This window comes from Lepidothrix coronata, unplaced genomic scaffold (genome assembly GCF_001604755.1).
Source record: "Lepidothrix coronata isolate B3197 unplaced genomic scaffold, Lepidothrix_coronata-1.0 Scaffold5, whole genome shotgun sequence".
Taxonomy (NCBI): Eukaryota; Metazoa; Chordata; class Aves; order Passeriformes; family Pipridae; genus Lepidothrix; species Lepidothrix coronata.
In genome coordinates, this window is record NW_016690185.1 from 11,028,073 (window position 1) to 11,054,360 (window position 26,288).

Here is a 26,288-nt window from a genome sequence, read left to right on the forward strand (position 1 = left end):
TTGTGTTTTATCTTGAATGGTAAAATTCTAATAATTTTAGTACCTGTCTACCAAATAAGGTATTTCCTGGATTTAAAATACTGGTGAAGGAAACACCTGTTCTGTTCAAGGAAAGTTGGTTTACATGATCATAAATTATAGCAATCATGTTACACTAACTTCAGTAATTACAGAGCAGCATGAATGAAAATATCACAATTGGTTTTGCGATTACTTACAACTACCTCGTTTTTTCCCCCTGTTGATACTGCATTTTAACAATTTTCTTTTAAAATACACATTCTGTAAGTCCTTTGAAAAGCAGACTTCACAATTTTTGTTTAATAATCATTACTATAAGCGTGAGAAGTGAAGTCAATGAAAGCTTTCCTTTGCTACTCCCTCACCATTAAATCATAATTGTCACGTGACTTTTGTGAATAGGTGAATCATTTACACCAGTGGGAAAGTAGTTTGGCCCCCCTCTGTGAGGTCTGAATCTTCAGACCACAGCAAATATGTTCTGTAGGTCTGTATCCAAGGCAGTGATAGTTATTCAAGTTTCAGATCTGCAGTGAGAGTAGCAACATTGTGATAGTGTAGTAGCACAACACTGAGATCAGATCTCCTCAGACTGAGATCACAGTTACATAAGGTAAAGCAGGCAACTGCATCCCTTACAAACCTAACAAAAAATAGTGTTTCTACTAAATTAAGGTGTGTTTATGGACATGTAAGTATACCAAATAAGCATTGTGCTTCTACCTTACATTGATTAATTTAGTGCTCCCCAAAAATAAAAATATTGCTAAAATTTTCCGTTGTGAGAGGAAATAGTTGTTTTGAACCGCTAATGATGCTGGTGTGTAAATATAACACATATCTTATATATTCTTCTAGGGGAGATATTCTGTATTCAAGTGTTCGTTTGACTCTGCTTTCAAAGGCAGTAAAGTGCTTAAGCAAAATAAGTAGTTTGTGATTGAAATTTGTCTTTTGGGGAAGTGCAAAGACAATGACCTGCTCTAGAAGCTGGAGTACTTGACACAGTGCTTCATACCTGCTTGTGAGGGAAAAAAAACCTGTGTCCTTTCCTAGGCTACATTTCTGTTGTGAGGAAATTGTAGCTTAGGATGAGTGAGTTACTTAGTATTTGAAGATTGCTTTGTTACAAGTTTAGTGATTTTTCACTTCTGGTAGGCCTCAGGCAGGTTGAGCAATAGCCAGTACTACCAGAGACTAAAGTGTAGTCAGTGATTTGCTTTCAGAAATAAGTTCACCTAATGAAAGATAACTCCCCCCAACCCTCCCAACCCTTTTTCCCCAAGTATAGGTCAAAAATGAGGCACATCAGCAGGAGATGAGGTCATGGACTCTGAGCAGTGATGACTGTCGGCAGTCAGCCCAGTGCCTGTCACAAAATTCAGTCCTTCCATGAGTAGCCACATGAAGCAGTGTCAGTGTGCCACTGTGACAGAATCATATCAGTGGATTCCTCTCTCATGTTGCAATATGAAAACCCAACTTGCTTGTCAGTAATATGGACTCCATACAAACACTAACTCCTAGTTCTTCATTCTGACACAAGTGGTGTGGCTGGCATTTTTCTGTTTGCTTGGCATGGCCTGCAGAGGATGGTTGGAAATGTATCACCTCTACCTAAGTGAAGTTAACTTTTGTCATTGTGCAGCCTTTTCAGAAAAGACAGGGATCCCCACAAGGTTGAAGGAAACTGCAAAAGTGGATGGACTTGTTTTCTGTGAAAACTGTTACCGCTATGGTACCTTAGAAGAATTTGTTCCTGAAGGGAAATTTTGCAGCCAGAAATGTGCCCAGCAAGTAAAAAACAAGTAGGTGCTATAATAAAGCATAGAAACAAAGAATTTGACATAATATAAAAGTGGTGGGCAAAGGGAGGTATTAAGTAGCTGGTTTTGGTGTCTTCATTAGTTTAAAATGTTCTCTCACTGTTTTTCGTGTAAATACCTTAACAACATTTGGTTTGTCTAACACTGATGTTGAAGGCAGTCTTTTTTGCTCGATGTGCTATGTTCTGCTGTGAGATGCAAACAGTGAAACAGTCTATCAGATGCATGAATCAATGTCAGACTCCCACCTTGTTTCATAGTCATCGGAATTAAGCTAATCAGTAAAGAGATAGTTGGGATGGTAAGTTAACTATAATAATTAAGTGCAAGAGCTGTGTTATAGATGCCAGTGAGTGAAAACATGAGCATATTGTAGTTTCTCAGTTCCTTTTTTTTTTTTTTCAGCTAATGCAGTTCATCTCATCATAAAAACATGTTTATGTTAGTATGTCCATTCTCTGTTGCATATTGCTACATTATGGCAGGTTTTAACATGTGTGATTTTCTGCACTTTCCTTCATTTTTAGCTAATTGCTTCAAAGTTTTCTGTCCTGATTCCTTGTTTAGCAATTTGTACACTCACATACCAGCTTTCTCCAATTGGATTTGTCAGTCTTAACAATTACCTTTCCTTTCCTCTCTGTAAACTGCCCTACAGTCCTAAACATTTCACAGTTTGCTTCTCTGGGAGATTTGATGATACATGGGAAAAGACACACTGATTAAAACATGCAGAACTTGTTCAGCATAAGCTGTCAGCTTTCTTTTTGCAGTTGCTATTGTGTGTCTTTCAGATTAATTCTTTTGACAGATGTAATTTTCAGTAGGATTTCTAAGAATATATTTGGTATAATACCATGAGACCCACAAGTACTTGACCTTCAGATTTACTTGCTTTTTACTTGATTTATGCATATTAGAAGTGGAATAATGTTAGCTTTGTGTCATTGTGTTACTATTGTAATAGAGAACCAAAGGAGGAAAATCTCAGCATGGAATGCAATGGGGAAGATGATTCTAAAGGCATTCGGAAGAGAAAATCAAAGTTACCTCTCAAAGAAGAGTCCCGGGATAATGGAGAGAAGAAAGAGAATCCCGATGAAATTGTTAGTATGTGTAATAAACCCATTCCTGCAAGTATTTTGGTGGAAGTTTTGCCTTATATTGCAATGTTAGTAACTTCATCAGTCTACAAAAAGAAGTGACTGCATCTCTATTTCAGAGGCACAATAAGTAGTTGGTTCATTTACCAATTTAATTATGTCTCACCAATAAATTGTAATTGTTGACAATGAACTGATAAGAGATGTTATCTCTTTTCCCTGCTTTATAAGAATATAACAAAAAGAATTTAAAGGAAAAATTATGCTAACCTAGACTTGCCATGTCTTCAGCATGGAAAAACAAAAGTACATATTTCTCAACACTTGTTACTTTGTCACTCTGCACATGAATAAATAACTATAGACTAAAAATTTATTTTGCAAAGAAAGCTACATTACAGTTAAGAAGGGAATACTTTGGATTTTCTTAGTGTAATTTGCCTTAGAAAATCACAGCCAAATATTTGGTTTTCTGTTGTGTTGGAGTGTAATGTGCTTTGGGGCATATTTTTTTTTCCTTTGGGATTTGTTCTTCATTTTAGAAAAAACTTACCACAGTACCTTCCCGTAATGGTTTTTTTTCCTGTAATATTTGTTTGCTTCCGAATAGCTGTAACACTACTGGAAGGAGCACAGTTTTGAGGGAGAAGGGAAGAGTTCTTTATCCGCCAGATTGTCAGAAGGCTGAAGACACTAGAGTTTTCAGAAGGGAATTTGCAGATCCCTGTATAGCAGTATATTAGGCAAAAGTCAGGGGACACCTTTTTTGCCTCCATACATCTGCCCTCCCAAATGAGTACTTATTCCATTCATCTGTTTGGGTGCTTACAAAACTGTTAATAGGCAAACAGTGAAGTAAATAAAATGGATTGATCCTTTTTACATTTAATAAAGCAATTGTACGGTTGAAAAAAGAATGGGCTAAAGTGTGAGAGGTTTTCCTTTCAATTATTTTGGAAGCATAAACATATTGAAGATACTATTATTTATCAGTGTCTCAGTGAGGCTTGCTGAAGGCTTCATGATCTGTCCCTGGGTCAGGCATGGCTGACTGGCTGAGTGGTGGGTGCTGAGAGTCCTTCTGTCTGTCATGCTCACTGTGTTCGCTGTGGTTTGTCACTGATGGCTCACTAGCTTTGATTAGACATCTGCAGGTTTGTTTGAGGTAGGGGGGAGCTAGGTCAGTAGCCATTTAAATGAAATCACAATTTAACCTTTGGTGTCTCAAGTTTTTTTGTACCTAGCCTTCTAAACTAATGAGGTTACTGTACTCTTTTCTTTTTTTTTTTTTTTTCCTAATTTAGGAGGACAAACCTGAAGGAAGGATCTTGAGAGTCTCACAGAGAGCCAGGAGAAAAAGAAAAGGGGAAATAACAGTTTTGAAACAAAGTAAGTTAGATTATGAAACAAAAATTATCAATTCTTTAGGTAATACTTATCTCTTATTGTGAATTTCCAGCATTGTTTCACTGAATTTATATTCCCTATTTAATACTTTTTTTTCAGTTCTGTAAAAAGAGAGTGCCAGTGTGTTATTTATGGCAATTAAATTTCAAAACAGCATTGAGAAGGATATAGTAAGTGTAAATGCAGTTGATGTACATTTTAGGTTTGGTTTTTTCGTCCCTCTAGAGGGTGACAGTATTAAAGGAAATCAGCCCCATTGAGTTTCCAGATGTTGAAAGACATGTATCAAGCAGAAGTGGAAGTTTACTTTTGTTTCCTTGGGGATCAGTTTTGCATCTTCAGTATGTTCTGGAAATAGACACGTTTGTGGAACTGTTCAGGAATAATTGCTATAATCAGTCCAAAGAGACGTACACTGCATCAACCAGCATAATAAAACATATTTTAAATTAGTGCTGTTTTTTCAAGCTAATTGTATGACAAATAGTTTTAGGAAAAATTGGAGAATGAGCTGCTATGATACCTCAGTGGTACACTAACCACAGACTGACATCTTGCCCTCCAGAGGGTTTCTTATGGTAGAGGGGAGATATTCACAGAAGTTGCCGGGCCACTAATCAACAGAACTCCAAGTAGCTTTGATGCACACTAGGCAGATGAAATACTGATTGAAGATGCAACAATAAAAGTTATGGAAAATCCCCCTCCCAAGGTAGAATCACTCTTGAAATGTTATTTCTACAGTTGTTTTCAAGTCTGAAGAGATAAGAAGTGTGTGAGACACAAGCACAGAGCTGATGCTCTGTGGAAATCACTGCTGTTCACTGACAGAATGATCTGTACAGATTTCTTCTGTTGTGTTCAGGTTTTTTATTTCTATTTGGGAAAATACCGGTTCAGCACAAGAGATATGGTAAAAAAGACCAATTTGTATTCAGAACCAACTATGAAACTGTGGTATTGTGCTGAGCCACTAATCTCTTACATAGAATAGATAAAAACTAGGTAAATCCCAAATAAGATGAATGTGCTCTAATAGTGTTGAGTGATTGCTGTCGTTCTGAAATTTCTTATCTTTTGGTTATGTTATAAGCTTTCTTCTGAAGAGTTTGGCATCACTATTGTTATGGTTCATGTTTTAATAATAAAAATGCTTAGCCAGACTGTTACTTAAGGGATTTATTTTTCTCATGAGTAGCCTACAATCTGGATCTAGCTAGAATCATAGTGTGAACTGTGATGAATCCTACTGGCAGTGTGAGCTTATGGTCTGAAATGCTAAGCTGCATATGCAGAGGAGGCATTTTAGGTGAAGATCAGTAAAGCAGAGTGGAAGTGTATGAACATAGATACATACATGGCCAGCCTCACAGGCCATCTGTTTTTGAAGTTCCTCGCTATTGCTGGTGCAGTTAGTGCCTTATTTTCAAGGCCTGAAAACTGTTACTCACTGATGTGACTGTAGCCAATATTAAGCTGGACTGTAGGCAATATTACAATTACTGTGCAAGCGTATGCAAGTGTTCACACTATATGAGCAAACCTGAAACTGGAGGTTTCTGTCACGTGCTAATTACATGATGGGGGGAAAAAGCAGTGGTGACAGTTCTGATGGCTTGGAACTGCCTCTCCACCCAAAAACATCAGACTACCAAGTGATGGAGTAGGTTAGAAACATTGTGAGTACTGTTAAAGAACAGGGTGTTTCAACTGTGATAAAAAAAACATGTTACGAGTGCTATCCAGTTGAAAATGCTTTCCAGTAAAAGAAATTCTTGGGGGAAAAAAAATTAAAATATTGAGATATCTTGTGATTTGAACCGATCTCTTCACACATTTGTAAATTGTATACATTAGTGCTTCTTAATATCAGTAATGAAAAGGGGTTGAGGCTGGACTTGTTAAGTTTCCCTTGTCACCTGCAGGTGCTTTTTCTTGTTCCTAATCAAGGTTTGAACTGCTGGAAACATTTCTGGACAAACCAGGAACCTTCGTGTTCCTGATGCCTTTAAACTTGCAGAGCTACTTCTTTTTCTCAAATAAGTCCTGAGCAACACCATGAGTGCATTTAATAAAATGTAGATTTGATACTTCAAAGTGTTGTGGTTTTTTTTTTCTTGAGACTTTAACAGTTACAGAATTATTTCACTGTTGTGTGCTTCTTTACAGCTGTACCCTCTAAAGGAAGGCAAGCATGGTGTTGGGCATCCTATCTGGAGGAAGAAAGGGCCATTGCAGTACCTACTAAGCTTTTTAAAGAGGTATGATCTTCTGAAGTTTAAGTCAGTCAACCAACTAAGATTGTAAAATTTCTAGGAAATCAATAAACAAAAATAATTTGAAGATTTTACATTTCTGTGGAGGAAAACCCACATGATAAAGTAATGCTGTCCATCAGCAGTCATCAAGAGAGTGGGAAATATGAAAGTAGTTATCTTTCTCTTCTTTTTCAGAGAATTCTGTTGTTGTAAGTGAATGCTGTCAAATCAGACTGTGGAAAGGAGATGCTTTTCCAAAATCTGCAAGTGCTAGCCTTTCCTTCTAGTCTCTAAAGCTAAAAATCTGATGCATACCCACACTTTTTCATGCCATATAATGTTCTTTAAATATATTTAGAAAGCTGGTATAAAGATCATCTTTTGGCTTGTTACTTCAATTACATTACCTGTCTTTTTTGCAGCTCCTGCTGACATTATATTTTGTTACTGCATCAGATGTTAGTTTGTCTTGTTCCCGTTTTGCCTGCCATCTGATTGGATGTCACATCATCATCTCTTGCTTGTCCTTTGCCTGCTATGGTAGTCTTTCTCATTTGTCATTTCAGTGCTTTTGCTATTGCTGTCTCTCTTACTTGGAAGAGAGCTCTGTGTGCAATTCCACAAAGTTTCGTTGCTATTATCTTCTCTTACAAAACCGGGGGAAATGTGAATGTGTCTCAGCTACTGTACTGCTGCTATGTTTTGGTTTTTTTGATAATTCTGTTCTTACTTGTAGTCTGTTTCTTGCATCCATTTCTTTCTGTAGGCTTCATACTTCAACTGTTAAATCTTTTGTTTGGGAATTAGCTTTTCAGCTTACATATGCATGTGATGCTGACCTTTAATTGGCATTTTTAGATGTTACTGAGTTTGAAAAGTGAAGAACTAGGATTGCATTCTACAGAANGGTTGTATCCCCTTGTGCTATGTACTGGTTTGAAAATTAACAAGAGAACAAACTGGATAATGAGTGTCTTAGTGGGAAGGTACATTTATAAAGCATTGCTCTCCCTGTCTGAAGTTCATGAAATGCTATAGCAATGCGCAGACATATATACCACCAACCTTTCAGGGCACTGCACATGGTGGTAAAGTCGCGTTACACAATGTCTCCTGTACTTTTCTCCACCATGTACCTTTCTCGTTCAGTGCATCTTATTTAGTATTTTCTTTCCAAGTCTTTAGCACCTGAGTAATGCAAGGGTTTGATTTAGTGTGCGGTATTTAAAGCCTGTAGCAGAAAGAGAGTTCTTAACAACACCCAGAAGTGGTCTGGAAATATTTCTCCATTTTAGAGATGAACAAGCAAGCCACAGGTACAGAAACGTTAAAAAAACCTAAACCAAATGATTTTGAATCCTTTTATTTCTGTGTTCATTGTGAGAATTACTTTTTTTTTCTTTTTGTTTTTCCAGTTCAGAAGTGGTACTTTTCACTGTGTTTTTCGTAACCTTAGTTAGAAATGGTCAGGATGATGGAGAGTCCCTGCCACTTCCTGGTACTTAGAGTAATTTCTAAGCTGTGTCTGACAAGCTGTGGTTACGCCATTAAAACAAAATTATTGACTCTTCTGTTCCTCAGTGTGCCATCTGCTTATTTGTTGACTTTAACCTTTCATCTTACTTGCTTTTTGTATCCCTCCTGAACAAAATATCTTTAAATGTTTGTTGTAAAAATAATGTGTGATTATTAAGTTTATCATAGCTTTACTTTTGGTGATGTATTGAGATTTGTGCAAAAAATTGAAATCTGTTCAATAGTATTAAGGTTATTAGTCTTCTAAAAGTTACCTGTTAATTTGGCTGTAACAGAAACCAAACTAGAAGTTATAGATTTGGCAATAGGAAGAATAGTAAATAATTCATGTCTTAAATTTCAGGAAATACACGTGTTTAATTGCTTAATTTTTAGTGTATTTTTTGCAGAATTTTGTACAATTTGTACAGTAATGTTTATTATAAAAGTGAAATAATAGATGTGTGACTTTTTAATTGTTTCCTCTCTCTGTAATTTTACTTGCGCTTGCTTTTGAAAACTTTCCATTATATTTTTGAGCAGTATTCCTCAGTGTGTCAGTATTTCTAGCATTTCAGTTTTCCACTGACATTTTTTTATCTGTAAACTATTTATTATGTAGATGTCTTAGCTGGAAGTCTGTGCAACAATATGGACTGTGTTGAATTTATTATATCAGTTTATTGTTTTTAAGAAAAATTCTCCTGTTGATACCTTCCTTTTGAGGAAGTATCTAGAATTGTGCATAATGTAACTTCATTAAACTTTCATTGATAATAAAAATATTAAGTGTGGTGATGTTAGTATGAAATAACTTTTCAAATGCATGTACTGCAGACAGGTACTCTGATCCCTTAACTCTGGCCTACCAGATGTTCTAAGCTGTTTTTAGACAGGGACTTAGAACTGTGGTTAAACATCTATTAGCTGGCCACTGCAGGCCAGTTTAAACTGGTTTGGTTCTCCATTTCCCTTCCCCTTGACTCCATATTCCTGCTCTTGTTCCATGCACTGCATTTTTTTTTTCCTGGGTTTATTATTCAGTTGTATCAGTTGCACCCAAAGCCACCAAACTGAGGTTTCCCTTCCTTCTGAGTAGGTGATACCTCTCTGACTACCTCCCTTGGTATCCTTCTCTTCCCATTAACTGAAGAGATACTGCAGTTGACTGGGGAGAATGTGTAGCTTTTAGGCAGGAACAGAAGGAAGGGGGAACATTTAGGATGCTTCTCCTGTGGTTTTTTCTGTAACCATTTGAGACATAAAAACGGTCTGGCTGTGAATTTGCAAACCTGTGGAAAAACTTTTTTTTCTGTTATTCTTTCCAATTTAACCTTAATATTTACTACCTTCCTTCATCTTTACCAGAGGGATGCTGAGGCCTTCTGATTGAAAACATCAATTTTTAGCCTTGTTTTCACTTTCTGTTTTTTGAAAGATGTTCTACTGGGTTCTCTGTAATATGATGTAAGGGTAGTCATGTTCCTATGATGCAGAAATACTCCTGGAAAACTAGTCTGTATTCAACATATAAAGGACATCAAATAGGCCATCTCTGTATACAATGTTTCATATTTCTGCCTTTCAGTTCATCTTTCGTGGCCTGAAATGTGGAAAAGGCAATACGGCATCATTGTTGTGATTATTGTAGGAATGATGTCTACCAGGAAGGGGTCAGTGTCACTGTACAGGCTGAAAAATAAAAAATTAAATTGTTAAAAGGTTTTATTGACAATTAATGAAAAAAATTGAAGACAAATCATGTCATCATCTTTCTCTTGACTAGCTCTTTTGCTGATTCTAATTTTCTTACATATTCTCAAGTTTCAAGTCATTCTAGTATCAATGTGTTTTTCAAACAGTCATCAATTTCTCTTTTCCGCTCTGCGTTTTTGAAAATGCGAAACTTTAAGTGATTTATTAGTTCACTCGGAAACATGAATAATAAATAATCAGAAGTACTGAAACTGTTCTTTTCCATTGCAGTATCAGTCTTTCCCATACAACAAAAATGGATTCAAAGTAGGGATGAAGCTGGAGGGCGTGGATCCCGAGCACCAGTCAATATACTGTGTTCTCACAGTAGCTGAGGTAAGTAGAGGTTGCAAACTGCTATGGAGCAGGATTACAGAAGAGACAGAAATGAAGACGCTCACTCTTTCCTAAGAAAAACCGTATGTGGGAAGATGGCTTTTAAATTAATAATGCTGTATTAATTCTGCCTGACAGACATACAAAGAATATGCAGAATCCAGTGCCAATGCAGCAGTGACTATTTACATATGTTTAACATAGACAGCTAGAGAAAACAGTATTAGACTACTTGGATGATGTGTGGGTTTATCTGTAATCCTGTAGTTTAAATCTGTATTTAAAAGGGAAAATAAATTACCCCCACCCCAAGTATGACAACTGATATATAGCAGTTTTATAGAAGTTTGATAGTGTTTACAGTTGGTCCATTCACTGACACAAATAAATAATTTTTTGTGTTGCTGTTGTGCTACAACTTTTTCAGACTGATGGCTTCAAAAATTGCCTATATTGGTAACCTATGCAAGTTAACATAAAATACAAACTCAGTTTTTCTTTTTGCTGTGGTTTATAAAATAGTTTTTCTAATAAATAACTTCTTTACTTTTGTTAGAGAACCTGTTTCTCAGGTACATTTTGTATATCTTTCAAACATACCTTACTTTAGTTTTTACATAGTTTTACCGAGTTTCTGGATTTGTTTTGTGAATTAAAATGGGGAAACAGAAAACAGGTAGGTACTTTGCTCTGTAGCACTGTTATTCTAGGCAGCTGTAATTTTGCAGTTTATATTTTAATAGTCTAGGCTTTTGTGTTCCTGTTTCAGGATCTCTTCATGGCCTGTAGTCATATCCCATTTCTGTGGATATCTCTTTCATTTTCTTGCAGATGGTGTGTCAGTGGTTGAATATTCCCTGCGTACCCTGTGCTCAGCACTAGGTGATGGGTCATGTTTTACAGTAGGATTGCCTGAATTCCACTTGAATTCCACAGAATTATGAGATGGCAAACTGAAAGTTATGTCAGAATACAAATTAAATATAAGATAGGATGACATTAATGTCAAGAGATTTTCACTGATGACTGCAGTAAATTTATGGCATTTGGCACTCAGGCAGATGTAGAGAACTTTTGTAGAGAGAGAGTATTGTGTCCTGTTTTTCTCTTCCTCTCAGTAGTTGACTTACTACTTCATGGAATAATAAAGTTCTGAGGGATACCTCCACTGACTTCTCATCTTTAGTTACAGTTTTCAGTATCTCTCTGGAGAACCTCTCAAACATTGTTATTGTTCAGTGCTCCCTTGTATATTGGTTAATCGTGATAGCTTGAGAATGTCGTTATCTGCAGTTTGTCCATGGCTGTATCATGCTCTTCTGTGGAGTTTCTCTTTTATTCTAATGCTGGGTTGAACCATTTTCAAGTTTTGGAACACTAATAGCTTTTAGTTAATTCTTTTGACCAGAAGAGGATGCACTCAGACTGAGAATAGCTTTGTCTTTTCATTCTTTCCTTTTTATCAAATGAATTTATTCCAATCCAGTGCTGGATTGAGCAGAAGTAAAAAGCTGACTGAAAACACGCAGCGATTATACATAATATTGAACAGAAGCTGTTATATGTAGGGCGACCATGTTAAAACATAGTGTCTTATGTTTTCAATTCTTGCATTTAGGTTTGTGGCTACAGAATACGACTCCATTTTGATGGATACCCAGATTGTTACGATTTCTGGGTAAACGCTGATTCGTCAGATATTCATCCTGTTGGATGGTGTGAAAAAACAGGTCACAAGCTTCATCCACCTAAAGGTATTGCTTAGTTTTACACAGTTCTGAGATCGAGACTACCTGTGTGATGCTGTAATTTTGGGGGAGCAGGAATGTTATGGTTTATTTAGTCAAGAGTATTTGAAAATGGCAAATTAAACACTAAGTCTTGCCTAAAATTTCAAGGTCAAAATCCTACCTTTTTTGTTCAATGGAAATTCAGAGAAACCAAGAAAACAAAGTGCACCATAAGAGTAATTTATAAAGCATTAGGAAAAAAAATTGAGCAACAAACCTAGACCCCAAATGAATGCTTATTGCCAGTAAAATTGCAGCATATTGGTGACACATATGCTTAAACTGAGGTCTCACAAGCAACTGAGAATCCTTTAGTGGAAGGTCTTAGCACATTTTTGTTATTGGATATTGATCACCATTACTGTACATGCGTTGGCACAGACTAATAAAGACTGCACTTTCCACAAAGAGTAAGTTTGAAATAAAGACAAAAAGAGGAATGAATAGATCAGTAGTGAGAAAAAAAGGTAAGAGTGGCAGATGGTTCCTCGGGTAATACGAGATTCTCAGGTTAAACAGAGCAGTTATCTCTGGCATATTTAAGTAATACTTCAAATAGTCAAGAGGTGACACATTTTGGTAAAGGCAGTCAGTCACTGAAATTTGTTGTGGTTTTGAGCTTGCTTTACTGGATTGTAACATATTGACTAAAGTAGATGTTTCTATAACTTTTTCGTAACAGAAGAATGAAGAAGGGAGTCTGTTTGCTTCCGACTCTTGGCATTGTTTTGTGGATTAGAACTACAAATGGTTTCTTGTAGATTATTTTATGCAGATCAATATATTATGAATTGCTTGTGGTTTTTTCCCCTAAGAAACTAAAAGAGGCATTCCATCAACAGAAACTTAGATTTCTTTCCAAGTGCTGTATACACAGAATAAAAAATGCATGAAGTCTATGCAGAGGACAGTTTACGCTGTGAATACATAAGGAGCATTGATTGTGTAAGCAACTGTTTTGATGTAACCTAGGGGGTTTGTATTAAAGCTAGTACTGATCACACTGTATTGGTGATAGCCTGAGGATGTAGTAGGGCGAAGTCTGGAGGAGGAGGTGGTGTTTTTATTGGACTGACTGGCATAGAGGAGAGGGCTTTGGGATCTGTAGGTCTTTTGCTGTTTCTGAAGTAGTAGCAACAGACTGAAAAGACGCGGAGAAATGCCTTTGCGTGTGTCAGTCAGATCACCAAAGGGAAGTTGGTTGGTACCTGCAAGGCAGGTAAGTGGTAAGGTGCAGTTTTCTTGGGGAGAGACAAAGAGGTGGCTTGTAGCCTGTGCTGCTTGGAGATGTTTGTTCAAAGGGAAGAAGACTGTAGTAAAAAATTGATGTCTTACTGATACATGCACCTAGTGTCTCATACTTGTCATTTCTTGTCCTTCTTTTATGACCTTCATGTAGGATATAAGGAAGAAGAATTCAGCTGGCCCTCCTACTTGAAGGCATGCAAGGCTCAAGCTGCTCCTAAATCACTGTTTGAAAACCAGAATGCAGTAAGTACTCACTTGTAACTTAGGTGTGGAAAGTTCCTGGTTTGCTCATGTGTGTGGTAGAGACTCATAGCACATTTCAGTGATGGCAGACTTGAGACCTGAAATTTAAGAAAAACATCTACAACAAATTCAATAACAATCTCCACTACAGCTGACCTCTGCAATTCTGATTCATTACTTTTTGACTTATCCGTTTAAACTTCCAGTACATTCTAAAACAATAAATTAAATTTAAGATGGGTCTTGCACCATAGTGTTGTGCAACAACCATGGTCTTTCAGAGAGAGTATCTAAGGCAGAGTTAAAACTAATGAATTTAATTTTAGCAGCACGTTCAGGACTTTCGTTTTCATAAACCGCAGGTCTTTGTGTTTGAGCATCTCTCATGTCAACTAATTAGGCTGCTGCCACTGTTGGAACAGCTGATTGGGAAACTTAGAAATGACATGAATATATTGATTGTGGACACTGGGGAGATTTCTGGATTTATAGTATTTATCTTCAATTAAATGTCTTTCTCCATGTAGACAGTGATCCCATCGGGATTTCGAGTGGGGATGAAGCTGGAAGCCGTAGACAAGAAGAACCCGACTTTCATTTGTGTTGCTACGGTAACAGACATGGTGGACAATCGTTTTCTGGTTCATTTTGACAACTGGGATGAGAGTTATGACTACTGGTATGATGTTTTTGTTTTGTTTCCTAGTGAGACCTATCAGAAATGTGTTAGCTTTGAGCACTGTGATACTTTCCAGACTGTTGAAACAGTTACCATACCAACTTTTGCTAGATTTGTAATTATGGCCACCAAAGTATGTCTCAGTGGCAGACTGAAGGAATTAAATGTCCCATGTCAAGTTGCATGTAAAAAATGCTGAGATTGTCTTAAATGAAGCTTCATGTGTGCTGCTGCATCTGGAGTTGTGGATTGATTTCTTATTTCAGTTACATATTATCTCCGGGTCTGATATTTTCAATGCAGAATATGCACTATGATAATGTAGTTGTACTTGGAATTAGTTTTACCTATAGTTGTAAATTGAAAGAAAGGCTGCATTTATTCATAAGGTTCTTGATTCACTTATGTTGTTGAAACTGAACCTTAGTCATCTTCCATAAGGCATCAGAATAGTGGCAAAACCTGGTTTTAGTGTTTTGTGTTCTGCATTCTGCTGAAAACTGGAATCCTGCTGTCCTGACTTGTGTTAGGGATGACCTTTCTGCACGTTGGATGGTAGAGGGGCTCTGTGTTTCTATACGGAAAAGTCAGTGATGGAGAAGGACATACTAGGAGAATAAAGATAATGGAGTAGATTTAGGCTGTCACAGTGCAGGTTTGTATTTGCACTTGGTTCTTCATTTAGGAGATAATTTAGAGCAATGTAGTATATCTTACAGTCTTTGAAGAGTAACTTACTGCAGAACAGGTAGAGCATTGTAAGCCTATGTCTGGGGTTCATCAGTAGCAACTTAATTGTATAGGTGAGCCTGTAAAAATAAATGAAGGAAATTTTCTTCATCTGTATTTGATGACTGCTCAGGCACTGTGTCAATAAAAATGGCACAAGACTATTACATAGCTTCAAAACTTTGTGAGTCCATCTCTTGAAATAATAATTGTGTGCCCTGTGTGACAAATCAACTGTAGTATGGCTGCATTATTGAAGCAGTGGTGAACAGGCATTTCAGTGAAGTCAAGAACTGAATATTGAGATAATAGGCCATATGAGTCAAAGACCAGACAGATTAATAATTATTTCCATGAAGAAGTAACACAGAACATACATTTCTTCTACAAAGCATCAAGAAACTGGGGACTGGGAAAAGGTACTCTGAATTTCCTGATATTTGAACGTTCACTAAAATATGTTATGCCCTTAATTAATAATTAAAATGGCAGTTTGCAAGGCTTTTAGGGGAAACACAATGCAATATAACCGTAGTTTGTTCAGAGGTGGCATCGATATCTCTCTAAGATAGTGCACTGTATATAGCAGACATACACTGAATTTCAGGCTTGTTAATGTACCAATATCAGCAGGAATTTTGTCCACTAATCTTCTCAGGAGATGGAAAAGCAGTTTTTAAGTACATAACCAGGCTTTACATTTTTGCAGTTATAGTATTCTGAACTGGGTTTTCTGAATTCCATGTGTAGAATATGTGAAATAATATCCTCTTAAAGGATGAGGGAAAATTGAAGTGGAAAATCTATAGATTTTCCTCTAGGTTTTGAGAAATTATTGGAGCTGTATTTACACTGAAGTCAAACTTAAGTTTTGATCTCTTGATGAAATTGTAAAACACAAGAAGTGGCAAGAAGATGGTACTGGAAGTACTGTGCATGGAAATTCTGAGTAGTGTGGCCTACTTCTGCATTGATGGGCTTGAGGACAAGAGTGAATAGAGGAAGAAGGAAAGAAAATGGGAGAAAAGAACAGCAAATGAAAGTAGCAGTGGAATGTCCAACCAACAGAGTGTGCGAAAATGCAATCTGAATACATCCCACTTACATTTTTAATTTTAGATACCAGGTTTGTTGGGGCCTTAAGATATCTTAGATGCATAAATGTCATGTCTATCAACTGCTGTCTGTAACTAAAACCAAAAAGATTTTTTGAGATTACCTAGTGCAGAGCCTCACAGTTTCCCTGCACCTGCATATAATTTTCAACCTCAGAACTATAATGAAGGTGAAAAAATGTATTTACTGTATGTTGGTTCTTTTCAAACAAAAACCTTTTTTTTTCCTCTATACCTTTTGTGATTTATTTAGAGTAGATTGAACGTTTTCATTGAGGTTACAAAAACCCTTCCTGTTCTTGGACTGATTTTACTGGACTTCAGGCAACAAAAATCTAACCATCACCTAAGCTTACTTAGGCTTTAGGCTTTCAACCTGAAGATACTCTTCCTTACTATTTTTCTGAGCATTAGAAAATACATTATTGGTTGAAAATAAGTAGTCTGGCTAGAATTAGTCTTTACACCAGCTCTTTAATGCATTGTCATGATACTTCCACTGTATTATAAATCCTATTAAGTTTTCCTTTGAATAGTGGCTTTTAGATGGAAGAAAAGTGAACAAAATTGTCAAATGTAATACTTTACTTCTCAAAGGAGAATTTTGACCTATATGACACAAGCCTTCAGGTCGTTTCCATCTGTCCCATCTCTTTTGATGAAACAAGTAATACTTCTTTAAAAACCAGAAACATCCCTCTGAATGGAACTTCCAAATTTTCTTATTGGTATTTGAATCTGGAAATAGCATTGGGAATCTTTGAGTATATCAGAACTATGAATCAACTACAGGTCCATCCTATATTCCTCGATTCTCTTACACCAGTTTTGCTTACACACAGATCTTTGTTGCCTCAGCTTCCTAATTTTTTTTTGTGACCAAATCCAAACACAGCCAGAGCTTTTGAAAGAGGTCAAGCTGTGCTAGCTTGTTGCTGCTTGCCCACAGGGGAAGTGGAGCGATGGCCGTTGCTGGCCATGGTGCAGCCAAACCTGCTGCGTCATAGGGCTTTGGCTGCCCTCACTCATCCTTGTCTTGGTTTGAACTTCCCGTGCAGAGAAGGTGGTGCAGTCAGCTTTTGGGATCAGCTTACCAGGAGTATGAGAAAATATGATGGGCTATGTGTCACTCATTGCTCTGTTCCTGTCTGTCTTGCATAGAAAAATGATTTCTGAAGTGTCTCATGAAAACAAATTAGGTTTTGATTTTCTGAACCATTTTCTGGTCAGTCTGAGTTTTGGAACGTACTGGATTTTGGTGTGAGACTAAGAGGCCAGCCTTGTTCTCCACCAGTATTTACTACTTTGCTAACAGCCAAGTCCTTAAAAGTTGTGCTCTGCTTGTTTCATTTTTTAGATAATTAATGTGCTCCACTCTCTCTTTGAAAGGAACAGCCTTTTTCAAGGGGTTATATTATGTCAAAAAGAAGGTAAAACAATCTTATAGAACCATGAGTCATAGTGCGTGCTTTTAATGATATAAATAATGAACCATTTTCTGACCCTGAAGCTCTAAAATTTTATGCAAATTACCATGCAGCTGTCTTAGCAGACATTAAATAGAAAATATGGTAATGTTGCTATACCACTTCTGGATGCATGCCATAACCTCATGGACCATGTTTTGGGAAGTCATGACGTAAAATAATACCAGTTTTATACTTGCCAGTGATGAAGTATTCTCAATTATGCACTAGATGGGGCTGCAGGATGAGTTTTACGTTTTCCTTTTTTTTTTTTTTATGCACAGTTCAATGACTAACATCTCACAATCAAGAACTTGTATGATTCTTGAGGGCATATTGTTATTTATGGTTGTATGGGGCATGTGTCTGAGTGGTTTTTTTATAGTTAACATTTGCATTATGGATTGTATCTACATTTAATAAAGTGAAAATCAAAATATCAAAGGGTTTGTTTCCCCAAAAGGGAAAATCATAAATTATTTCAAAACAGAAAATGAGTATGACACATACAGCTTATTTTAAAGGAAATGTTGACTATTTAGTAAAAAAGTCTGTCCAGAACTTGATGTGGAGACCTATTTTGGAAAATATTTTTCTAAAATAATTGCCTATTAACTTTTTCAACAGCTAGCATTATTATCCATCTCTCTTGATCTAGTTATAATGAGCTGTTTATATAGAACAGATTTTGGGGAAAAATTAACAGGGCTGAAAGTGATCAATAGAAAAATACTAAGTCTTTTAACATGTGTGAGTCTCCCATTGGGATATGCTCTCCTGCTGTGAGTTAAGGACTGTTGAACTGCACACATGTTCCTTTCATGCAAAGTAGTGCATGCACCAGGGGGTCATGTTGTCAGCTGCCCTCAGTTTTCCTTATTGCAGAACTACTTCCTGGCCTTTTACATTATGTAGCTCTTACCTGCTTTGAGGTTTTTTCTGCAGTTAAGATGTCCATAACTCAGCAAGCTGTCACTTGTTCTGTCCCTCTGCATAGCTCTCTTACAGATTCAGCTGGCACACTCTGCTACTTTTGGCTCCACTTCAAGCTTCCTGGATTAGCTTCAGTTTCCCATATGGATAATAGATACCTTTTTCTGTCTGCGTGTTCTCACACAACAGAAAGAATGGTTCACAAGTGGCATGAATTGTGTGGACATTGTAATCTCGTTTTATTAGTTGAGCATGTGTTTGTCACCTCTCCACTGGCGGAAGGTGGTGTTGGTGCTCTGCTGTGGTCCAGGGTTAGGAAGGTTTGGAGGTGCAAAGTCCTTCAGCTCCTGCGAGTGTTGGCAACCTTTTTTGGCCTAGCAAGCATCCTCCCAATTTGTGGATAATTGTGTTTTATGAAGCGTGTGAGCTGGGTGATCTGCCTTCTGTTTTGGAACAAAGGAAATAAAAAGCTGTGGGATATTACAAATTGATTGTGAAAGGTCAGCGTAGCCCTTAGCATTCCAGTTGACAAGACTTGGGCTTAGTCTGATAGACTGTTGTTTTTCTTCAAAACTAGATGTTATGTCCATTTAGTAACACACATTAAAGCATAATAGTTCTACTTCAAATTGTATGTGACTTTTACTGATCTCTACTTTCTGTCGTTAAATGAACTGTTAGAAGCTAAAAGACTACATGAAATCAGTAGGTGAGGATGAACTGTATGATCTGTTTTTGCTGGAACAGTTTTGGGTTTTTTTTCCTGAGGCCAGTGTGGTTCCAGAATCTTCATATAGGCTTATCTGTAATGACTGGGGTTTTGTTTTAAAGCAAATCAAAATTAGTGCATGTTTTGTAGTGATGTTGTGCAATGATATTGTAGCACATGTTGCTTTGTATTCCGTGTTCACACCCATTGCTGTAATGTCAGAGCATCTTCCAGGAGTGCATCTTTCATTGCTACATACCTTGGTCATTTTCTTCTTGAATCTTCAAGGCAAGAAGTGTGTGCAGTGGCATTCACGTTTCAGAATTTTATTAAAATTTGTATTGAAACTATGCTTGAAAAGGCAAACCAAAACAAATGCATTTAGAAGGTTTGTCCTGGTAAGTGTTTTTACATTTCTACCTAGTTACTTTAAGTATAATACTGATAATACCATAGTGACTCATGAGCACCGGTCTTGTTCCCAAATTTAACTCAGGAGACTTTTGAAAAGAATTTGTGGACTTTACTCCAAAACATTTTAGGAAGTAAGAGGGTATGCCTTCTCAGTGCAGAAGCATACCTTACCCATGTAAAACTCTGACTTGAGAGAGATGGAAGAGAGAAGTGCTGCCCCACAGGCTTGTTGCTTTTCTTTTTAGCTACTGTAATGAGACTAAAAGAGACCGGAAGGAGCATGAAGCACTCACCTTTTTCCTCTTATTTGTTTGGGGCAAACTATTTCTAGGAGTCAGGTGCTGAGTTTTAACAGTGCAAGATTATCACAAAAGTTCTTTTGCTTCCTTTGCTACTTTTTTGCTAATGGCAAGTTCAGTGATGTAGAGAGTACCTGGTGTGATACTATAAATACATACAGCATAGCTTTATGTAGTGTAATAGGAAAAAAGGTTGGTATTCTTGAACTAAGTTGAATCCTTAGCTATTGTCAGAGCCATTACAGACTGGATCAAAGGTAGATTTCAAGGTGTCATCTACTAGGAATTTTCTGTTTGCCATCATTACAAAGAAATACTAGTGGAACTGTTTTATACATATAGCCATAAGATAATTGTATTACATTGGCCAGTATTTTTCATCATTAGTGTTTGACCCTGTTTAGGTAGAAGGCTAGAGAAGTGCTTGTTGTGAGACAACGTTCTGAGATACCCAACCTGCATTTCTGTTGTTGAAGTATATCCATACTGAATTTTAGGCATCTTGTAAAAGTACTTTTCAGAAAAAAAAAAAAAAAGTGTTATTCCATGTAGTTCTCCTTCGTTTTTCTTTTATGCAGCCTGGGTTTAAAACTCTGATGTGGTAATAGCCCAGCATTCAGTCTACAGTCTTTTCTGTGGTGTGTTTCCTTTTGCAATCCTTAAAATATGTTTGTGTTCAAGATCTACAGACCTCACATTTAATCTGAGCCTTAAGATGGTAGAGTGCCTGCTAATTTACCTTTAACTCCTTTTTCTGTCATGTATGGTTTATTGCATCCTCTTAGGTATTGCAGATTATCAGCATGTGATATTTTAAAAACATATAAATTAGTATTGCTAATTAAGGGAACTTAATTTAAACTTCCAGCATGCTAATACTTTCTGGGTAGATACAAATAATGCTTATAACACTCAGAGAGAGCAGATCCACACTGTTCAGATATTTTGCATTAGTAACTCTTGGGTTGAGGGAAAGTGGAGAGAATACCTGTTATTCTCCAGCCTAATGATGGAGACATTGACTTCAGAGAGGGATTAAATAGGTACTGGATCGTGAGTGTTTAGGTATTTTATGCAGTTATTATTGTGTATGAAGTAGTGTCTTCATGCATGGATGCTGTCTGCTTTTCTTTTCTCATTAAATATTTGAGAAGTGTTTGGAAAACAGCAGGAGGGGGAGATGGTGTTTCAGTCTGGACCACTGCTTGGCTACTTAAGGTTGGTTTCACGATCCTTCCCTGAGGAGCCAGGAATGAAGGACTTAGCTACTTCCACATACTCAGGCTTCAGTTTGTTCGTCTCGATGGGTCCTTGTAGTGAGTGGGAAATTGAGCTCGTGATCACTAGAGAGGTGAAAATGCTGATGGGGTTCTCCAGAAGAGAGAGAGAGGGTGTAGATGGAAATATTTAAGGTCAGCTACTGAAATACCTTTAGGCATAGAAAATAGTGAAAAAGAGAGAGAGTGCTCTGTAATATGGAATTTATCTAACTAAAGAAGAAATTAGGTGGGGCAGGCTCCTCAGAGAAGTGAGGTCCTTAAGGGCAGATCTGCAGGGGCAAATAGTATGTTTGCACAGTGTAGTACAGTGCCATCCAGAATAATGCTGGCTTTTTATGTTAGCATCATGTTTCTTAGTCATCCTGACTACATAAATGCTGTATTCTTCATTAAAAAAGCCCAGTTAATTGTTTGGCCAACTCAAAAACAATCATTAAGTATCACTGCAGACATGTTTCACAGCAGAGTCTGATAGCTTTTTACTTTTCCTGTATATCAGTCTGTCTTTTTGCCATTCCTAATAATATTGAGTAGTAATATAATAATTATAGTATATACATTATATATTATGTACAATGTGTGTTCTATTGTGCAAAATGTATTGTTATGAAATAATATAACAAAATGTAGCATGAATGTATAGTTCTACATATAATATTACAAAACGCTTAAATGGGTTTACTCTCATCTACTTTTATATAAATTTTTTTTTTCTAGTGTGTGTGTCTTGTTTTGTTTTTGTAAGAGAACTTGATAGCCAGCACCCAACTTTCTTCTACGCACAGTGTAACTGACTCAGTGAGCACGGTGAGAGCGATCTCTCCTTGCTTCAGACAGATGCCAACACATCAAGTGTATCTCACTCTGCCTCTGTTAGTATTCTGTGGTTCTTGTGGCATGCCACAGACAACAGCACTAATACAAATTATGATGCGCTTGACAGTAAATATGGGACATGGTTAACCCCTTAAGTAAAAGAGTTTGGTCAGTGTTTTTAGAGCAGTTTGCAGTCTTGGATCATGGATTAGTTCTGGATTCTTTCATGCAGCTTGGGACCTAAAATGCTTTTATTTTTCCTGACAGTTTTTTTCAGACTTTGCTTATGTGCTGCTGGGTTACAATAAATCGTTTATAGCTCCATTTAAACTACTCAGAATACAGTTTTGAATTTTTGCTTGTTATTGACATGCATTGCAATTATGTGTGATTTTCCCCTCTGTCTTCAGGTACAACTTGGATCATTAATCAAGATACTTAAGCTTTTGGTTTAAAGTTTTGGTCTTAGCGTTGCAAGACTCCATCTGTCTTGGACAGGGATTACTGTGTTCTTGCAACCAGCCAACATGATTCTACCAAGAATCTCTATATGTGAATTTTTCAGGTCCAGCATTATAACTTCTCGATGGAAATCTACCACAGACTTAAAGGACTTGATTTTTTTGATCTTCCAGTGAAATTGTAAATAAAACCTAATGCTTGTATAAGTGGTAACAAATCTGTGTTAAATGTGTTCATGTCTGCAGGTTATGTTTGCAGTTTAAGAAGTTATGTTTGCAGTTTTAAGTGGAAGTTGAAGGTGTCGAGGGTTGTTTGGAATTTAAGTCTCTCTTGTATGTTTAGTTTTGAAAGCATAAGATGTCTGAAGAACTGCATTATCATGCCCTATTTTTCTCCCCCTCCTCCAGGTGTGAGGCAGCTAGCCCACATATTCATCCTGTTGGATGGTGTAAAGAACATAAAAGAACTCTCATCACCCCACCAGGTTTGTATCTTATTACATATCTGAAAGATTTAAAGAGTTATAATCAGCTAACATCGTTAAAACTTATAATAATCTTACTGTTACCTCTCCTGAATTTTTTCTTTCTGCAATTAAAAATTAATATTTGTAGAGTTGTAAGTTTTTTTTACAGGACATAATATATTGGAAGTAGAAGTGTAACTGATGTTAAGTGTTAAGTATGCAGATGTATACTGCTTTAGTAGAGATGTCTATTCACAAAAGATATCCCTTGAAATCTGAATAAGTTTTTGGCTGACTGTATCCACTTATTGTTAAGACTCACATTCTAAAAATGCTGATAAAGCATATTCCAGGTGTGTGAAACCGTTGCATAAGAAAAACATGTTCATGCAAACTGAATATGCAAGGTAACGGATTGATGAGAAAATTGCCCTACGTGGTCAAGGTTGATCAAGGAATCAAACTTGTAAGAGTCTTTAGAAGGGAGGAAAACACTGAGAGAGACAATACAGAAGAATGGAAGTGTATTCGTTAGAATGAAACTTGAGACCACCACTGTTTTCCAGGACTGTTGTGTCTGGCTGGATGATCTAAATAACCCTTATCTGGCATCTATGGTCTGAGAACATGGAAAATTTTACTTGGTTAAAACCAACTTTGGCAGTAATTCTAATAGCCAGCAGTCTTGAAAAGTTATAAGCAGCCTGTCTGTCAGGAGGTTTATTGCAGCCCATTATTCAGCTAAATCCCTTGTAAAACAAATTAGAATAGGTTTTGTTCTCTTCTAGATTGCGAATCATGATGTGTAAACTTCAAGCTAAACTTTTGGTGCAGACTAAAGGTGAAGGACAGGCCCTGCCAAGATATCTTTGTGTTTCTTGCATAAAGTGTTTATAAACACAACACTTGCTGAAAAAGGCAACATTTTCTGTAGATTAGTCTTATCATAAAGGTCCAGGGTATTTCTTGAGAAATTTAGTTAAAAAGAGCTCACTAAAAGAGTAACAAGTAGTAAGGTGTGCTCAACTGTAGTACAAACTTATCACTGATTAGATTGTCCTTGCCAGTGGATGACTGCTTATTACTTGAATTAATTTGTTTAATTAAATGGACAGATTTTTCCAGTCCACATTATTTATATTAGTGAGAGAATCAGAGAATATTGCCATATCCAAAGCAATTGGGTACAATAGCTTCTCAGTATTGTGTATTAGAAGGCTGTTGGCTTTTTTGACCTGTATGGTGAATGTGTCCAAGACACTTTAGAAGAGCCTTTCTTGTAATTATTTTATAAGTCCAAACCATAAATGAGAACAGTATTATAAAAGTGCTAGGCACTCTGTAAATTAGACATTAACTTTATTTTTTTGCACTGCTGTGTTTAATTTTGGTCACATTTCTTCTGTGCCAGATTATCCACATGCTAAGCATTTTTCTTGGGAGAAGTATTTGGAAGAAACCAGTTCATTACCTGCACCTGCAAGGGCTTTTAAAGTGGTGAGAAAATGCTTATATTTTTTTAAGTTCATGTAATTAAGTACTTTAAGAAGAAAATACATATATGGTATTCCTGTGTTTCCAAATGTGTCCAGTTAATTATTTGCATAATAGGTGGTTTATTTTTATGCAAATTTGCAGTTCACTGTTAGAAATCAGATTATTATAAATCACTATTACTTTATTATTTTAATTATTGTAAATGAGATTAAATGCTACAAATATATTACCAATTAATGTAATTTGCTATGGAAAATTACTGCCTACTTATTAGAAATAATGAGGTAGCTACTGAGTCATGATAACATGTTTTGAAGATACATATTTTTATCTGTACATTTTATATAATGCAATAAATACAGTGTAAAAATGATTGTAAGAGATTAGTCTACTTGTCCATCTAGTCCACTGCCTTGGGCAGTAACCAAGAGAGAGCTTGTATTTAACACTGTTTAGTAGACTTCTTCTTCTACAAGCTTGCAGCTAAGGCCCATGGGCAGTGTCCACAGGCAGCTTCTCCAGCTTAGCTGTGGTGCTCATGGGCAACATCCTTTTCCTTTATCTTTGTTCTTGCTGGTTTCTTTCAGTGACAGCTGTCTTTTTTGAGCTCTTAAGATTTCAGTGATGGTCACTAATGCAGAAAGGAATCTTAAAATCATAGAATGGCTTAGTTTGTAAGGAACCTTAAAGATCATCTAATTCCAAGCCCCCTACTGTGGGCAGGGACAACTTTCACTAGACCAGGTTTCTCAGAACTCCATCCAACCTGACCTTGAACACCTCCAGCAATCAGGCATCCACAGCTTCTCTGAGCAACCTGTTCAAATGCCTCACCACCCTCACAGGAAAGAATTTCTTCCTAATATATAATCTAAACTTACTCTCTAGTTTGAATACATTCCCCCTTGCCCTATCACTACATGCTGTTGTAAAAAAATCCCTGCATCTTTCTTGTAGGTTCCCTTCAGGTACTGGAAGGTTGCAATTAAGTCACCCCCAAACTGTGTCTTTTCCAGGCTGAACAAACCCAATTCTCTTGGCCTTTCCTCATAGGAGAGATGCTCCATCTCTCTAATCATCTTGGATTGATAGTGGGAGCCAGTGTCAGATGGCTGGTAGCTCCCAGCCCCTTGTCTCACAGCACACTAAAGCACATTTGCCTCAGCTTTTCAGATGAGGGACACTAATTTTGAATAACACTTCGCAGAGTGTTAGTCCAGAGCAGCTGGATTAACAAAAGCAAAACTGTGGTGTTTATAGTGGTTCCTGGGGTCAGCAGATTACCAGAGTTTATTAATGACCTGCAGTTTTATCACCCCAAGGTGCATCTGGCTTAATAACATTTCTTAATCTTACATTCTCACCAAGAATACCCTGAGCAAGGACTAGGAAGGTATTTAGTTATATCTGAGTATTATGGGAGAAAATTGAGTCCTTAAGCTGCAGATGAAGAAAAAACACCAGTGGTCTGGAAGGTCCTAGAGGGACAGATACATTATTTTCCTAGAAAACTAGAATAAAAACCTTAACATCTTGTGCATGCTCCTTTAAAATGGAAATAATTTTGCTTTAGCTTTCATAGCTGTAGATGAGAAAGATAAAATCTGATACTCCTACCAAAGACACCATTTTTGCCAAAATAGTGTTTAAAAAACTCGTGTTTGGTCCTGTTTGTTCTGAGTATTTTCTATTATACTATGAATTAGTTATGTTTTCAGTATGAATCTAAAAAAATTTGATTCATGAAACAAAAACACATACTAAAGAGCACAACTATGTTTCCTGTAGATAATTTCATAAAGGTTTCAGGCTGCTAGTATATAATACTTTATTAAATACTGCATTGAAACTGTTGGCTGAAATGTCTAGGAAAACATTCCTAGAGAATTTAGGAAAAAAACTGATTAAAAATACAGATTCC

The 26,288-nt window shown here is 36.8% G+C and overlaps 1 protein-coding gene across 6 annotated transcripts in view; it reads left to right on the forward strand.

Moving 5' to 3' along the window:
• Positions 1-26,288, forward strand: part of L3MBTL3 (l(3)mbt-like 3 (Drosophila)) — a 78,306-nt gene that overhangs the window by 23,284 nt on the left and 28,734 nt on the right. For 5 of the 6 annotated variants that reach the window (XM_017829725.1, XM_017829741.1, XM_017829734.1 and 2 more), the window contains exons 4-13: positions 1,670-1,829; positions 2,815-2,953; positions 4,255-4,339; positions 6,527-6,618; positions 10,117-10,221; positions 11,840-11,975; positions 13,411-13,502; positions 14,030-14,181; positions 22,812-22,888; positions 24,282-24,367. In XM_017829725.1, coding sequence (XP_017685214.1) covers positions 1,670-1,829; positions 2,815-2,953; positions 4,255-4,339; positions 6,527-6,618; positions 10,117-10,221; positions 11,840-11,975; positions 13,411-13,502; positions 14,030-14,181; positions 22,812-22,888; positions 24,282-24,367 — 1,124 coding nt within the window. The remainder of the gene's footprint in view (positions 1-1,669; positions 1,830-2,814; positions 2,954-4,254; positions 4,340-6,526; positions 6,619-10,116; positions 10,222-11,839; positions 11,976-13,410; positions 13,503-14,029; positions 14,182-22,811; positions 22,889-24,281; positions 24,368-26,288) is intronic. The other variant, XM_017829758.1, reaches the window with a different exon arrangement.